Consider the following 18145-nt stretch of genomic DNA (forward strand, 5'->3'; position numbering starts at 1 on the left):
CGAGGAGCTGGTCGGGGGGCTCTGCCTGCCTGATGTGTACCGCACAGCTTCTGACCTCGTTAATGCGTAGAAATATCTCAAAGGCGTGTCAGAGGATGGTGCCAGACTCTTTCCAGTGATGCCCGGCGACGGAATGAGAAGCAATGGCCATAAATTAAAACACGAGTTTCACCTCAACACCTCAACTTCTTTACGTGCAGGGTGGCAGAGCACTGGAACAGCTGCCCAGGGAGGTCGTGGAGTTTCCCTCCCTGGAGACATTCAAACTCACCTGGACACGTTCCTGTGTCACCTGCTCCAGATGACCCGGCCTTGGCAGGGAGATGGACTGGATGATCTCCAGAAGTCTCTTCCAACCCCAACAATTCTGTGATTCTGTTTCCAAAGCCACCACTAAGTTAAAAGGGTGCACAGATTAGTTTGTTGACTCCAAACACTCAGCCAAAACTCTTCCTGCTGCTCACACGTGCCATACAGTGAGGGAAGGTTTGACATCACACTTGGGCTGTAATCAGTGTCCAGGAGGCCTAAGGCCTGTATAGAACTTAACAGCTTTCTGCAGGAAGAGAAGACTTTTGTGCACACATCAGTGCTGTGACCAAAAAGCGAGGAGTGCCAAAAAACCTATTGATAGACACCAATAAAAAGGCAATTTCGGGGTGCTGAATGTGCTCAGCTGTGTCGCCCAATAGCCAAGCCAAGTTCAGGTCAGTGTTCGGGGTTGTGCCAGGTGCCTAGAATGGCTGGCAGGTACTTAGTGGCTTCCTTTGGCCCTAGATTTTTTTCTAGAACTAGATGACTGAACTCTTTGCATGAAGGTCTAGTACAAATTGCAAGTTCTTCATTTCTCATTCTGATAGAAAACTTGTTCCATTTTAAAGCTAGGGGAGTTGGTAAGTGACCAACCCAACCCCACACAGTTCAAGTATAACTTCCCATTCCTTGTCCAGTTCATACCAGCAGCCCTAAGTATGGCAGATGAACTAACAGAACCCAAAAGCCAGGATGACACCTCTCAAACCCTCCCTTTCTTGCCCAATATGTGCTTTACTTGTCTGCAGTGTAAGACTGCAATGTCTGACTAGGTCAGTTCCTTTCTTGTCATTTCTTAAGGAAAAGATGGGGCCTCTAAGGGATGAGCAGGGTCAGGGGTTCATTGCAGGGCTGTATGTGGAAATTCATGAGTCATCCTTCAGTCCCATTTCCAGTTCAAGCAAGAGCATGCATGAGAATCATGCAGTGCTGAACTTGCCCTCAGACATTCTTAAGCAAGCCACAACTGTAGCTCTATCCAGCTTGTCCTTCACCATGCCCTGAATGCTGCTGACTGCTTGTGTGCAGCATGCTTCCAGATCTCCCAAGGCATTAATTGCCAAAATGAAACAACCTAGAAGATGCTAACCAGAGGAAGCATCAGAACAAAACTGACTGTCTGCATAGCTCAGAACAGCAGTAAAAAACCAAAAGTCCCCTGAGGAATCTCTGAATGTGTCACTTTCAAATGAAAGATTGAAATATAATTCATCTATTGCCACATGACACATCAGCTGTGACTTCATTTCCATTACTGTGTCTTTCAGGGACACGTTTCTGTGTCTTGTAGGGAAGTCTTGCCTCTTTTCACAGAAGTAGTGGCATCAAATGTGATCATTGCTAGTGGTTCCAGTAATGTCAAGGACAAGGTTTACCCTAAAAAAAAAGATGGTGTTTACCCTAAAAAAAGATTGGACACCTGGAGTGGGGGCAAGGATAAAGAGAGACTGAATAGCCATTTTGCTGGCTTAGTATTGGGTGTGAAGTGCACTGGGATGCCCTTCTGCCAGGACAGGTATCTGTCAAAGGAGAACTGTTTGCTATAAAGGCAAATCCCACTGTCCCAGCTGAATGATAAGCACTGTTTGGATGCAGCAGTGTGTGGGTGTCTTTGCTCCCTTCAGCATTCTCACTCAGTCTGAGTGAGACAGTCTCATTATCATTTATGCAGCCTGAGCCATAATTGGGATTGATGTGACCGCTGTTTAACGCAAAGCATTCCTTTCCCCTTGTAGAATAAAAGCACTTTACTTCATTTTGTTCATCACTGTATCGTGCAATTAATTCAGCCCTGCTTATTATATCTTGGGCTTGCATGTCATGCACTCAAGGGACTCAGAAATGTCTTAATGATCTCGTGGATGTGAAAACAATGAGGGCTATGACAGACATTATGCATTTGCACGTCTCTCACACCTAGGAGATCTGGGGGCTGGTTGGTTTTTATCTCTGCCTTGTGCTGCTTGTACCTTGTAAATTGTCTCTGTTCCCTTCCCCAGACTTGATAAAGCAACACAAACATGGAGAGAAAGACAAGCCAGCAAGTTAAAGAAGAGCTGCAGGGAGAAGCAGGCAATCCAGGAGATTGGAAACAGGATATGGAGATTTTTGTGACTAGAAGACTCATCCAGGTGAGTTCAGCTCACTGCAACTAATATCCAGCAATTAGCTGCTTTATGCCAATTGGTGATATGCCTTGTGCAGACTGAGTGAAAGCCTAATATATAGCTGGCTCCCTTCCTGACAGCATAAAAGTGAGGCTAATAAGGCAGAAATGCCTTCCTTTGCATTTTCAGGACACTCTACCCTTGGTGGGTAAGGTGAAGCAATTCCACAGGGAAGTAAAGGAGTTGATACAGTTGCTCCTGCTGTCCTTACCTGGCCCATGGGAATAGAGACAAGCTCACCCCTCATAGTTCTGCCCTTCTCACCCCTCTCTTGGGGTCTGCTCTGAAGGCAACTAAAGGCTGCAGCTGACAGCAGTGTCTCAGTTGTGCCCCTGGCTATGGAGCTGAGAGCAGTGAAGGCACCAGCTCAGCACAAATACACATATTAGCCATGGAGCCTTTCTGAATAAGCAGTGAGGAAGGGCACATAGAATTTGCCTGGCTCTACAAACTCCCTTTTAAATCCCAGTGGACAATAGGCAAGTAGAAACATTACCTGGATTGGAGGGGAGACTGAAGGCATTTTGTAATGCTGGTGGGGAGCCTCCTCCTGCAACTTCACTGCAAATGAGGCTATGGCAAGGTGATTTGGGGAGTGGAGAGGGTCACACTAATGTGGTATCTTGACAACCACACTTGAAAGTCCTTTCCAATCTCAGCAGTGAGAAGCTGCTCCTCTGATTTTCTAAAATCTGAGTAGAGCTTTGAGGTATCACTGAGGGACTACTCTTCAAGATTCACTGACACTCTAGAAAATGAACTGACACACCAGAAGTGGGTTTATGGAGTGCATATGCTCACTCAGTACATTCCAAGAAAACAACAGCCCTCGTATTTTTTTCTGATAAAAAGAATGCAAGCAATGTTTTTTCCAGGCTTTATGTAGCAGGGAGTGACTGGCATGGACGTGAACAATTTGGTGTAGCATGGGTTTGAAATTGAAGCACTTTCACACACTGTGGATTGACAACAGGGTAATTACTGGGGGAGGAAAGGAGGAGAGAGGGTTTCAATAAAACACCCCCAAGCTAAAATGAATGCAGACTCTTACAGACCTGAGACAGAATGATTCCCAAGTGTTTTAATTTGTGCTTCCACTCCTTGTCTCTCTTGCAGTCATAATTTTGGGAACTGCCAGCAACATCCCCAAGATTCAACAGCATTTGCAGAGCAGGCAGCTGCTGAGACAATTATGTCAAATCTGCACGCTGTCCCCTCTTTTCCATGTCTGATTGTCACCCTTGGAGAAGTGATTTAAAATGATGTGTAACCCTTGGACTGGCTTGGTAACAGCAGTAGCTGTAGAGCAGGAGTTTGTGTGGTACTCTGTCACTCCTCTCTCTTGCATGCTCTGCAATTAGCTTTAAAAATTATTGCACAGAGCCCTGCTATGGCTGGTCTGGGCCCAATCCAAAGTCCTTTCAAGACAATAGAAAATCTTGCAAGAGCTCTGTCTTAAAATCTCTGGAGGCAGTAGAGAAGTTGGGCTTGTGTGAATTCCTAATTTGAGTTTCTCAAACAATCAGTTGAGAAGAACATATAAATCAAGACTTGCTTCGTATTTGTGTCCCTCTCTCGTTCAAACCTAGTGCTCCCCACAGGCAGAACTGTCACTGAGTGCAGTGTGACTGGGACATACTGGGAAAGAAGGGGAAAGTTGCTGAGCATAACCCAGAGATAGTATCGCTCTGCAGCTGCTGTGGTGCCCTTGAGACAGCACAGAGCGGCACTAAAAAGCTTTGCTACACTCACAAGTGGGTTGGACTTGTACAAATGTTGCCCTGTGGTTTTACATCACAGGCTGCTCTTGCATTCCACACCTTGGCATGTTATTTACTCAACAGCTTTCCTTTGCTCTGCAATTGCCAAGTCAGTGGTTGATGTGGCTGATACATAATTCAGGCTGATTCTTTTCACGCTGCTGTGGCTGTGCAGCACGTGCCTGGCCCCCTGCTCACCCTCCCCACCCCACCTCTGCAACACCACAGCTTCATTCACAGGGAATGAGGTTTGGTCACGGGCTCTCTTTCTGAAACTCCACCGTGAGCAATAAATCCGGTAATCCCATGATTTGATGGGCAATAACTAACTCAATTTTCACTGACCTTACACATTTAACTAATCCCACCAATTAAGAATAATCTGTTCTTTATATTCAGAGTTAATAGCAGACTGAAAGCTGAAAAAGCAAGAGCGGACGGAACAAGTCTCCTTTTGGCATCTAAAAGCTCTGGCTTAAAATTCAGAATTGCTGTTTAAGCCTGCTTGTAGTTGGATTTGCACCAAAGTCTTGACCAAAACACTGTCCATGATCCTACAAGGATTCAGTGTGTAGTGTAAGGGGCGAGGAATACCTGAATCACCAAGGATAAAGACCCTGCAAAATTTCCTGCTTCCTTTCAGTTGCTCTGTTCCACCCAGATCTCGGCTCCTACCCTGGAAAGCACCACACTGTGATATCAAACCTGCTTTTGACAATGGCTGTGCATGTGGTTTTCATCGGTGTCACAAGAGACGAGGGGCTGAGAGCTCTGCAATTGACTGTGATCAATTAGGAGCCTTTTTTCCCTTTATGCTTCCACTGACAATGGCACTGGCAGCACCACCCACTATTCTGCATCTGGGCTGAGGGAGGGGCTGCACTGCTCTCTCTGGGTTAACAAATTGAATCCTTGCTGCCGTGGCATCGAGCCGGAGCCAAACTACCTTTTGTAACTCGTGCCTTTTGGGCTGAGTGTCGTGCTGGAAGCAGAAATCTAAATAGCTACAAGCAACCCTGTGGTAGGTTTTGCCCAAATGCTCCTGTACAAATTCCTCCTTTAGCAGTGCAGGTCAGAACTGATGTTGTATTCACAGCACCTCTCTGTAGCCATGACTGGGCACTCATTACATTAGAGATGCAAAGTATTATGTTAGCAGCCTTTGAGTGAATACACAATGCAGAGTGACACTACAGCATAAACAGGAGTGCAAAATGGAGGTTTGCCTACCTAAATGGAACACAGAGGGGTTTAGGAAGGCTATGTAAAGAGGGTTCAGCAGCAGGACTAATATTTCTATTCTTACAGAAAGTGCTGTACATCTCCAGGTTCTTCAATATGGAAGATGACAGAGCTGTGTCCCCCCAGAAGTCAGGGTAGTGCAGTGTTAGCAGTAGAAAAGAACATTTTTACCAACTAACACTACTGCAGTTTAACACAGGTAGCCTGTGTTGCTCCAATATATCACTGAAGTCAGCGATTAAGTATTAATATAAAGAAGTTTTAAACATCTGGATGCCTACAGCAGGCAGAAACTGTTAGCTGCAATTTGAGTGAGGACAGAGGGAAGCTTGGATCCCCACCTTGGGTAGAGAAATTTTTCTATCAAGTAGCACAATTGCTCTGTGGTTACTTAATATCATCAGTGCTACCTGCTGACCAGCTCCCTTACTGGCTTTTCTGCCACATCCTTCTGTGCAGTCAAAGAAGCAAAAGAGTTGCACAAAGGATATCTATCATATCTTTATTTACATATCATGGAAACACACATGCAACATGTCACAGGATTTACTACAATGGAACAGCCTGTCCCTATCTCCTGTTACCAAAAACTTTATTTTTGGCTCACTAGGAAAACTATCACTTCCCCAGAAAGCTCCTAAAAATAATAATTAAAAATAACAGACTTGGCAGGATAACTAAATGAGTGAGAGCTGCAGGCTGGGATGTCTTGCCACATCCTTGCAGAAACCAGGTGGTTCTCTGGAAGCAAGAAAGGAAGGAAGGATGGAGTGGGACTGGATGGTCCCAAAGATGACAGGTAGGAAGTGGCAGTGTGTAACAGCTGGGGAATATGTCTAAAGCAGTGAAAAAGGGAGAGAGCAAGAGCTCTGTCAGAGGATCCTCTCTCATCTAGACAGCCAGGTTCCTGCTCATCCATTTCCCATCTTTGATTCCATCTGGAGGCTACAAGTTTCCTCTCCTCTAGGAACCTCCAATCCTTAAGGGCAACCTACCTTTATTCTCAAGTAATAATTAAGGGGTAAAGTTTAAGCTCATATTTCTTTTGTCATGAAGAATCTTCCACATCTTAACTCCTTTGAGAGGAAGAGAGGAAACTGCAGAGCCTGTTCCTGCCAGGACCATCAGAACGGGAGTAATGATCATTTCTTACCAGCTGGGAGAGGGGGACCCAACTCAGTGGCACGAATGTGCTGAGGGAAGGCAGGGGGAATGCAGTCTGCTATGGAAAAGGCTGAGGCCACTCTATTTATAAATAACACGAGTTTCAGCCCAGCTGGAACCTGGCATGTCCAGAGCCTGCAGCTCCAGTCATTTGCTCAACTTTTCCCTCTAATTCCCATTGCTAGGTATGAACAGTTTGAGCCCAGCTCCCGACCCTCCGGGCAGGAGTCCCACCCTCCTAAACATTGATGAAAGATCCCTGCTCTCCGTTGGCCGACTCGGGCTCCACACAGCGCCCTTTCCTCCGGGTCACTCTTCGGTTCCGGTGGAATTTGGCGTAACAGCGGAGCCCTGTGGAAAAGACACAAATGAAGAGGGACCAGGGCTCATACAGCAGGAACAGCACACAACCAGCCCTCTGACAGACCCTGCTGCACTGGGGCCAGGCTGTCTCAGATGGGGTGGCAGAGAAATGCCTCACACGGGCAGGGCACTGCTCTCCGGGCCCTGGCATTCTGCTTGGCTCCCTGTTCTGGTTTGGGATTCATTGGTTCAGGCAGGTTTCACTGGCTTCTTGAAATACCAATGAATTATTCCAATTGTTTCCAATGATTTTATGGAAGCCCTGCTTGGTTTCCCCCTATTACTTCCCATTACTGTCTAAGTGATCTCTCCATTGGGAAATTACTATAGACTTAATGTGCAGCAGCAACAGCTTGGGACCTCCCCTTGCTATTTATTTCCCTGAAGCTTCAAAAGAGGAGGGAAAAGACTTTGAAGTGCTATTACTGGGAGGTCTGAGCCAAAGCTCACTGCTCATCTCCTTCAATTTGTCTGGTTTGGACTCAAAGTGCAGGGTCTGAAGGAAGCTATCTGATATAGCATTGATGAATACTAAGGGGAAAAAAGGCATTTTATTTGCAAAAACCATGAGTACATATTCTCCCATGGCAGTGGAAGGCAATGGGAGCCTCTGGTCAGGGTAACAAATTGGTTGCTGGCACCAATAGATATATTTTTTGGTGTCTATTGTCTGACTTTGTTACACCAGAATGCATAGCTAGTTAGGCCAGACAGGGGTACAGCCTGTGGGTAAATAATTCTCACAAAAGCCCTGATTTTCAGTAGCCCAGGATCTGGACATTTGGCTTGGCAGGAGCCGAAACTGCAGCTCTTTTACCTTCCAGAGCAGGCAGCAGATAGCAACAGTGCCAGCACCCCCAGAGCAGGGCAGGCTGGGGATTTATAGCTCGTATAATGAGACAGCCCAAAACTGTCCTCAGCTGTACACCAGAGAGCCAGAGGATGTCACAGGTCACAGAGCAGCCTTTTGGAGTGCATGTCCCTGGGCTACACTGAGACCAGCTACCTCAAAGTTGGGTTTGTGCCCCTCATTACCAATCCCCCCAGGGCAGTGTGGCCTCCCAGAAGGAGAGCACACAAGATCAGAGCTCTGCTCTTATCTAAGCCTCTTGTCTTATCTTATCTGGATCTTCCATCTCTCGGGATCTTTTTAATGCTACAGAGGATGCACATTTGGCATCAACTTATAACTAGCTTAAGGATAAAGCAGGGCCTGGGGCAGCCCTCATTAGGCTTGCAGAAACACTTTTCTAGGCTAATCTATCAGAAGGGCACCTCTGACGAGGACCTTCAGGTGTCACACAACACAGCCAAGGTGAAGACTATTTAACACTGCAGCTCCAGGGAAGCTGCCTGTTTAACTGGGTAAAAACAGGTGAATGACCTGGTCAAATCACTGGTCACAAAACTTGGCAACCAGAGTTTTGTCCTGGCAGACAAGACGCAGTGCCTGGAGCTGCCTCAACCATGTTCAGTCTAGAAGAGTGCCTTTCAACATCTTTGTAATGCACCTGTCTAACAAGGGCTGCTGTGGGTTCTTCAGAAACAGCTTTAAGAAACAAACACCTGTGTCCTTCCCACATCTACTAAATTGCTACAAGCTCAGCTGAAATTATCTCGGGAAAGACACGTTAGGCACAAAGTCATGCAAAACAGTCTGGTTTTATAGCCTGTGATACTTGAAAGCAGCACTGAAGTGTTAATGTATTGTGGCCGCTTCTGTTAGGTTTGTAGATATGATTAATTTTTGTTTTCATGAGGGAAAACAAGATGACTCAACAGCCACACTGTGAGTCAGTGGCAGGGAAAGGCTAAGCTAAGAGCAGCAGAGCTTAGCTCCTATTTTCACATACAAACCATTATTCCAAGTCAATGCTGTCAACTACAACGGGGGAGAGCAAAGAGCTGGACTCACCTTCAGTGCACATACAGTCATCGTAACACTTGTTGTTAAGGCCTCGATTGTGGGGTTTGCAGAGGTGCTCACGCAGGTCACAGCAAGAGCCTGCAACACAGGGACAAGGGTCAGCACAGCTCATGTACCCCCTTCCCTGTGGGAGTACTGACACCCCTGACAGCTCCATCACACAGGCATCATCTGTTCCTACAACGGCCTGGAGAGCCCTGCCCTTCCCTTGGTGACACTTCCCATCAGCAGCAGGAATCAGGATACATTTCAAACAATCCCATGTTTGGAGAAATGCCTCTGCCAAGCCGATCCTGACCTGGGAGGCAGTCGAGGTGGTGATCACATGGCTCCCCTTCAGCTGTCACAGTTTCATTTCCACTGCTGGGGCTCTTACTGCGGCGCTTTTCTATGGAAAAGAAACAGATGCTGACAGAAAATTTCACGCTGGTGTTTTCATTCTGGAGAGTATATTGTTCCAGGGTAAAAACAGCCTCAAACTTCTAGAGTTTGAACTCTAAACCTTCATAGTCTAATCTCCTCCCTCTTTCTCAACCCTCCATCTATCATTTTTCCTCTGCCCTCAAACTATGCATCCAAAATGAGAAACATTCTGAAACTGAGCATAAAACACAATCAGCATTATGCTGCTTCTCTCTTTCCCCACCACTATGATCTCATGTCCTTCAGCACATCTGGGAACACTAACCATGGGACAAGCCTTACAAGGGTGACTTTTGGGAAAGAGGACAGGGAGGTTTAGCACCTTTCTTTTTAGCAGATGGCCACATTTCTGGTTTGAGATCCTCATAATCTGTCCAGTCAAAGAGTGCCATATCTAGGGTGGGCATCACATCCCCATCTTGCCTGAGGCGGGCCTGCAAACCGCAAGAAACCAGACAGACAACGGGTTACAATTCTGGAGTGACACTGAAGTCTTTGCAGATTTTTGTGGTGCTTTTAGACATTATAAAGGCCTTATGATTCCCCCTCCACCCCTGCCTTGTCCATCGGGAATTCTTGGCATCTCATTTTCAAAAGGGAAGAGCTCTCCCTTGCTGCAGCTGAAGCCAAGAGGGAAGTTTCCACTGCTTCTCTGTGAGGACAAAAGGCGATCAAGGAGCATCAGGATATGGTGGCTCTGCAGCCAAGGGCTCCTACGGCCTCTCTGGTCCATGAAGCTCAAGGGACATGGAGAGATGAGGGACAGACAGGGCTTGGAGGGACAGAGCAGTTACCAGCTGTACCTGTGACCGTGGTGAGGTGGCTGGAAGAACAGGAGGCTCTTCTGTGGAAACAGCTTGGTCCAGGGCAGTGATGAGGAGCACGGTGGGAGTCAGACTTGTAGCTTCCTCTGCCTGGAGGTTCTGAAACTGTTCTTCAAAGCTTTCAGGTTTCTTGTACAGGGAGCTCGGCCCAGCATCAGGAGTCTTCCCTGCAGAGGGTAACAGGCACAGCAGCATTGGCTTTCTCATCCCTTTTCTCTGAGTGCCATAGGTTTGAGCCAAAGGAATTCAGATTTCATCCATCCACAACCCTGAGCTGCTCTTTAGGCCAGTGTAAAACAGAGTACTGAGCTAATAAAGTGATAGATCAGGTCCAGAGTATATGCAGCTTGACTTTCATACATTTAAGACATATGTAATCACACCTTCTTGAAAGCATGTCTATCTCCTGCTTAAGAAGAAAAAGATGTCTTCATCTGGTCTCAAGAGTGCAAAATGTACCTGTTTCACCATTTTTAAACTAATGGATTAAGCTGCTGCAAATACCTGTGAATATGTTCTTATTTGATGTTAGTAGTGAGTTATTTTAGCTCCTAAATTGAAATTCCTATCTCCTATCCCTGTTTTTCATAAGTATTAATTTAAATACAGACCTTAAGTTAAACCCAAGAAACAAGACCTGTTTGTAGTCTGCAAATATTGCTTCAAACCAGCTTTGTTGCATACTCCTCTTTATTGCTTAACATGAGTCGTTTAGTCAGTCCCCTGAGAAAACAAGAGAGCTCTTCTCACTGAGGTAGGGAGGAGTGATAGTTGGAACTCAGAGATGTGACACCCAGCTTGTCACACAGTGTAGACTGACATAAATTGCCTGGCTTTAACCGAACTCAAGATTTACCACACTGAGCAGAGCATACCACAGAGACACACACCCACAACCTGACCTGCAAAGGAAAGCAGTCCCAGCCAAAACCAAACAACATTTCAAAGTCATTAGTGCAATTTTACATGGGCAAAATTTATATATTTTTTTTTTGTTGTTCAGCATAAACATAGAAGAATACAAGCTCTGATGAGAAGAAACTGGTCTTCAAGTGAAATGGGGGGATTGTATTATTTCTAGTTCTGGTCATGTTTTGAAGTCAGTGGAGAGACTGAGCACGGCTTGGACATGTTTGAACCATTTACTAAAAAAGAAAAATTAAAAAAACAACAAAGCAGGCCACCCCAAAACAACCCCTCAAGACCCAGGGACTCTCTGAGTGAGAGACCCAGGGACTCTCTGAGTGAGAGACCCAGGGACTCTCTGAGTCCTCTCCCTGTGAGGCAAACCAGCCAGCACTAAACCCCTCTGGTTCTGGAGTTCTCCTTTTTTCTTGTGCCTCTTTTGTCTGGCAGATTTCTCCCCAGAGCAGGCACACACCCCACACCCTCCACACAGCCATGTGGCTCAGCCACAGCTGCATGTCCTTGCCCTCACAGCAGTGACACTCACTCCCAGTGCCCCCCAGCCCCCGGAGCTCACACACCTCGGTGGTGTTTCAGCCTGTCCCTGCGGCTGTTCCGCCGGTGCTCCCGGTTCTGCTTCTTCCCCCTCTCCGAGCCCGGGGACTGGTTCTCCCTCTCAGGATATGGCAACTCAAAGCCCAGGAACACATCCTTGTTCTGTTTCAGGGCTGCTGGCTGTCCCTCTGTCACCAGCTCCTCCACTGCTGACGCTCCACTGCCCATCCTGAGGGTCTCTTCCCCGGCCAGTCGCCCTCTCGAAGGCATGGCATGGACCCTCTCCTTCTTAGCCAGGCCATGCTTGTGGTGGTGCCCAATTTTGGGCTGCTGCAGCCACATCTCTTGGTTTTGAAGGTGGTTGTTGCTCTCTGGAACATTTCTGAGCTTTGTGCCAGGGTTCAGGGAGACTGCAAGACTGATGTCAGAAAGAACCAGCGCGGACAGGAAGAGGAAAGGAGAGAAGAAGGTGGAAGAAGTTGCCATAATCCTGGGTGCTCTGCCTCACCTGCAATTTAAAAAAAAAGGAAAAAAATAAGCAACCAACGTTTAGGAAGGGTAAAGGCCATCAAGATTCAGTCCTAGGACACTTAGATGAAAAACACTATATATATCCAGAGCTGGAAGTGAGTTATTCCCTCCTTGGTTACCCTTCTCTCCCAGCCATGGCTGCAGCAGCTGAGACACACGTGCAGGCCCTGCAGGGCTGAGAGGTCCCAGTTTCATGTGCAAATGAGGCCATCAATCAGCAGGACATTTCCCTTTGATTCCTCACGAGCCCCCCTACCCTCCCATTCACAGCCCACCATCTGAGGGGCTGGGGGGGGCTGGCTCCTGCTGGCCACAGTCCCTGAGCCCAGGCACAGCATTAGCTGTCTGGCCAGGGCTGTTTGCTGCCAGGTTGGCATCCTGGGCCTGGCTGGCACTGGCCCCTCCTCACAGCTGGTTTCCTTGCAATGAAGATGTCAAGATGAACAAAACTGGGGGCAGATGGTGGCCTCGCAGGACCAGCAACAGCCCTGAGCAGCTCAAGCCAAAGACATTCACACACACTCACACACTGCTTCAGGGTGGCTGAAATTGGTCAAGGGAAGAAAAAGCGTTGAAAATTCTGTGCTGATACTTCATGGCATAGCAGAGAAATAAATCTGCTGTCAGCAGAGCAGGGAATGCTGGTCTAAAGATCAAGAGGCAGGGAGGCAGACTGAGGTTTCTCTAGTTTGTCCCACTTTCCCTCCTTGACCCTGCACAGGTCACACTTCACCCCACCAGACAAGGCTGTCACTGGGAGGGTAATTTAAATCCAAAGAATATTGAGACCAAGTCCCTCAGCACTGTGTCTGCAGACTGTTCTCACTGTCATATTTTTGAAGGTCTTCCTTCATCCCTGTGTTTGTGTTACAAGACATGGCTTTGGGACATTGCATAAGTCAGAGCATTCCCTAATTAAGTCATTCTCCTCTGTTATTTCCCACAGAAAGGGGAAAGGGATTTGCAGCATTTCCAGTGCAGCCTTTTCCTTTGGGGCAGCTTTCTCAGACTGTCCCTCTCACTCTGGGCAGCAGGAAGACATGCTTAAAGCCAAAGTTCCCTGCAACACTGACTGCCAAAAAACCAGGCCCATGCTTACACTTGAGAAATACTGTCAGAGTTACAGCCATGGTTTTTCACTCAACCTCCTCCCCTTCCTTCCTGCACCCGATTTCCATCTGTTCACCCAGTGAACCACTTTGCTGCTTAATTGCAAGGGTTTGCACTCCCTCTCCAGGTGCTTGGCTGTTTGACCAGCCATTGTCACCTGGGAAGGGCAGGTAACAACCTCTGAGGCCAATCTCTGAGCCGTTTTGTGGAGCTGACAGGAGACACCCTAAGAATAGCCTGGGCTCTTCCTTTCCACCTCTGAGACAGGTGTGGAGTGTTTTGAGTCTTTTGTGAGTGAAAGCTCTGCCATGATAGCAGCCCCAGCGAGCATCTTGTGAGTTTAGAGGGAGATGCCTTTATCCTGTTAACTGAAAAAAAGCCTGTTCACACATTCACCAGCCAATTCTGCCTTTCCAAGATTCCTCTCTGTTGTTGCTCAGAGCCTGGGAGCAAGTTTTCAGTTCAGTCCTCCCCTGGAAAGAGGTAGGCAGGACAGGGGCCTTTTCTTTATGCAGTGTCCGAAAAGCAGGTTCTTCTACTGGTCACAAAGGACAACAAACTGCTGCTTGATTTAGGAGGTGCTGGGAAGCTCATTTGCTGAAGGCATAACACTATGAAATAGTATTTTATTGGCAGCTACCTGGAACAAAGGAAAACCAGACTGACAGCTAAATCTATTAACAAAGCACATCAAGTCCTGCTTCAAAACCAATGGAAAAAACAGCAACCCAGCCACATGCAGGCTCTGCATGGGGTCATTTGTTTTTTCTCCAGACCATGGGGTCTTCATTTCTTTTCCTAGGATTTTCTCTTTAAAAACCAGAGCAAACCAGCTGGATTAAGGCATCACTCAGAACAACTCAAAGAGCCAGAAAGAGCATCTTAGCTTTTCATCTGCAGGCAAAATACCAAGAGGAGAGAACAAGTGCAAAGAGAGGGTGAGGGTGTCTCCAATCTCGCTCTCACAGACATGGGCCCTTTGATGGTGAACCTGACACACACAAGCTGCACATTCTGGTTTTCAGCAGGAGCTTGGAGGCAGCTTAATGCTGCAGGGCAGTTAAACAGAAGGTCTGTTTCCAAGTGTAGGGGGCATTTATTTAAGCTGCCCAGCTGTCTTGTTGGCATGACACAGGATGAAAGTGCAGCTAGAGCACACGGATTGCCTCATCTCTGCACTGGCAGAGGGGCAGGTTGACATGCTGTGTTACTGTCACTGGGAATCTTGCATTAATAATGCAGACAAATACCTGTATTACACTGTTGTCAGGGGAGATCTGAGCTGTTTGCTAAACCAAACTGGTGCATGGCTAAGTTTGGGTACCTTGGGTTAATGCAACACTGCTGTGCTAGAGGCAAATGAGTCTCAGCCCTCTCCTTAATCACTTGTTTCCATGCCATGATCTACCTTTAACTTCAGAAACCTCTTCCTACCTCCTTCATTTTTCTTACCCTACCAAGGCTGTAAAATTCACACTTCCAGGCACAGATAGATAACACAACAGCATCCCTAGTTTTCAGTGCTGAGGGTCCTTAATGTCTGAGCACCAACGTTAAGTTCACCCTCTCCTCTGGCAGGACCACCTAGCCCTGGGCTTGCTGATGTAGGTGACAGCACACTGTGGTGCACCTTTTCTGCAAAGGTGAAATTCTGTCAGGCAGAAAGAAGCCTGGCCTTGTAAGGAGATGCCTTTCCTAAATTGCTATAAACAAAGAGACACGTTACAACAAGCCCAAAACCCATCCTATTCTTAGGGTTCACATGTTAGTAAAGGAAATAGCTGAAGTACTTGCCAAGTTAAACTGCCCCATAGCTCTTTACACCAGACCTACATCTCCCTTGCTCCACCCCATGCCTGCACTTCTTTTATAGACCCTCAGGATTACAATCCACCTGAGGCAGCAAATCTGCCTTCTCACAAGAACACCTGCACAGCAAAGATAAGGCCTTAGAGCTGTCCAGGGTGCAGGCTCAGGACTGAGTTGCAGTGCTGTCTCAGCCACTATTTCTGATCCATTTTGGGTTAGTAGTGGATGGTTACAATCCTGTAAGGGAAATTAGGGGGTTTTTTTGCATATTAGGTAACTTTCCCTGTGGGAAGTCTCTTTCTCTGGACTCACTGATACCATTGCTATTCTTCTGCCCTCTGCTCATAATCCTGCAAGGCAGCCATGTACTGAGAAGGTACAAAGAAACTCAGGCATGTTTTCTCCCTATAAATACAGTTGTGTCACCTTGCTCTGAAATAGGCTCTGAAACTGCCCCTGCTGCATTTGTTCTGTATTTCACAAAGCAGCAACATCAGATGATCCACCTTCATTCATGTATCTCACGTTATACCTGACAGCCATAGCTTTAACTTCTCACATATGTTCTTCATGTCACAGCCAAGAGGAACAAAACCCTTGAACTGGGAGACTGTCAAGATCCTTTAGCACCCCAGACTGCAAATGATGCAGTTTGTATGCTCAAGGGCTGAACCAAGCTAGACCCAAGCACGTATGCTGGGCCAGATTTCTTTTTGGCTCCGATAAGCTCAGTCTTTGGCAGACATGCATAAAGATTTCCTGGACTCCAGACAATCCCAAGCTGCAGCAATAGACTGAGTGTGTGTGCATCTACATGGGTGTTGCGTGTATGTGCCTGTGTGGCAGGGATGACAGACAATAAACCCGGCTTCGTGTGCCAGGCTGCCTGTAAACAAGAAGCCAAAGGGTGATGGATGGGCTTGGGAAGGCCTGGAGCAGAATGGACGGGGTAGGCTCTATGGTAGCTGACATGCAGAGAGCTGGCTGGAGCCAGGAGGATGGCATTGTGCAGATAAATGAGATTTCACTTCCCTGCTGGGTCTCTTTCCATCTGTTTTTCTGTTTCTGGAGGCAAATGCTGGGAAGCTTCATAAACAATCTGCCAAGAGACCTTCCCATTTTCTAAAGGCTCCCTTCCAGCTTTCTAGGGTCCCCCAAAGTAGGCAGGTAGTCTTACATTCACCCTTCTCTTTTCCTCCCCAGGGCAAAAGTAGTAACACTTTTATTCTCTCCAACACTTCTTGCATACTCAATTATAGGGAATTTTTTTCCCCTGCTGGTACAGACATCGTTGGGATGTCAGAACTGCAGAATTCCCTGCTCACAGATCTCCAGTCCTTTTGGGTTCCTCTTCAGAGCTGCCCTCCTTTCTTAGGTTTCCTGTATCTATTGTCACCTTTCCTCCTTACTTTGCCTTTCATATTTACCTGACTCCGCAGTTTCTTTGTCCTTCATGACTGTAGTGTGAGAGATTTCCCCTCTGCTGATATTTAGGTTACTTGAATATTGTCCCCACCCTTTGAAACATCTGCTTTCCTTTGCCTGTGTTGTTTTCCCTCCCTTCCTGCCATCCCCAAACAGCACTCCATTGTAAAAAGGGGCCAATTCACTAACACACTACTGGCACAAGAGACAGAACAGAGAGATTCAGGCTTGCAGGGGGTTAAGGGGTAGCTGTAGGTGCCCTTGTGCCTTCAGAAAAATCTCCCTGGGGTCATTCATATCCATGACCATTTGAAATGTGATTCACTCAACATCAGTTGAAGGGCTGGAGCTGGGACTCCCCTCACTGGTCAGCTCTGGCTCTCTGCCCTCCTAATCAGGACAGAAGTGACTTGTTCACACAGCACGGCCCAGGGAACTCCCTCTCCTGCAGCTCAGCTTGTGAGCTAGTCACTAAGTCACTGCTGAGCTCCAGCACCCCGGCTCTGATGGACACTGGGCACCTTCAGGTGCCCCTCACCTTCAACCACAGCCGTGCCACCCCTTCTCCCGAGCCTCTTCCCAACCTGCCCTGAGAGCTTCCCAGCACAACATCCTCCAGGGACAGAGCAGCCCAGCAAGCCACTGCATTGAAGGGGAAGAGGGGCACATGAATGAATATGCAGTACCCTCTGCTCTGCTTCCTCTGGGACTCCAAGGAGTGGCTGACATAGCCATCACAGGCGACCTGCTATCAGAGTCTACTCTACCCAATAATGAGATTAAAATAGCAATGAGCCTGAGATTAGCATCCAAGATATAGTCGCTGGCTGTCAGCACGGCAGAGAAGACTCTCCAGTTTCATGCACAATGCCTGGTGACAAATGGGACACAATCAATAGCAAAGGTCATTGCTCACCCGGCCGGAAAGCCCCTGCCAGTGTGACAGGGAAGAATGGGGGCAGATTTGCCCTGATCTTCTCTGGGGGGAGACGTGGATGTGTCCTGACTGGCAGAACAGTTGGGCTGTGCTTTCAACGTTTTTCCTTGCATGAACATTCTCACTTTGAAACAAATGTGTAGAATTAATACCTCCTTCTGCAAGGGAGAGGAGATGGGAATACAAAACCACTTCCATTAAACCCTCCAGTTGACGGAAGACTTCAGGTGTGAATTGGATAAGTGTCACTTAAATCCTACGTGATGAATTACCAACTGTAATAAGCCATTAACTGGTGCCAAACTGATTTAATTCAGAAATGAGATCTCACTTTTATCAACAGAGGAAGAGCAGAGAACAACCCGCGGGTGCCCAGGGGCTCGGTGCCTGGCAGCGCACGGCTCCGCAAGTACAATGACTCCGTGGGAAAAGCTTCCTTCGCCCCTCGGCAGCTCTGGCCGGAGCCGGGACATGCCCGTGGCGTGTGCGAGGGGCTCAGCCCCTGCTAGAGGGACGGTGCCTCTGTCCGAGGCGACTTCGCTCCCAGGGAAGGGCAGAGCCATCTCGGGAGGGGGCTTGCAGGACTCCCCGAAGTAGCAGTGACCCTGCGCTGCTCCGGGCGCTGAGAGACCCGGGCGGCAGCGGGAGAGCCCGGAGCCCGCTCCCGGCACGGTGACAATAGGGCTGGC

At 47.6% G+C, this 18145-nt stretch overlaps 1 protein-coding gene across 1 annotated transcript; it reads right to left on the reverse strand.

The window, feature by feature from the left end:
- Positions 1 to 5967: 5967 nt before the first annotated feature.
- DRAXIN (dorsal inhibitory axon guidance protein) lies at positions 5968 to 12149 on the reverse strand. The gene is made up of 6 exons (XM_008928709.4): positions 11671 to 12149; positions 10163 to 10350; positions 9682 to 9793; positions 9235 to 9324; positions 8925 to 9014; positions 5968 to 6997 (listed from the first exon to the last, which is right to left on the reverse strand). Exons 1-6 carry the CDS (start codon positions 12128 to 12130, stop codon positions 6885 to 6887), a joined length of 1053 nt encoding a protein of 350 aa, XP_008926957.1. The 5' UTR covers positions 12131 to 12149; the 3' UTR covers positions 5968 to 6884.
- Between the last annotated feature and the right edge of the window lie 5996 nt (positions 12150 to 18145).

This window comes from Manacus vitellinus, unplaced genomic scaffold, assembly GCF_001715985.3.
Source record: "Manacus vitellinus isolate BGI_N305 unplaced genomic scaffold, ASM171598v3 scaffold_46_pilon, whole genome shotgun sequence".
Classification (NCBI taxonomy): Eukaryota; Metazoa; Chordata; class Aves; order Passeriformes; family Pipridae; genus Manacus; species Manacus vitellinus.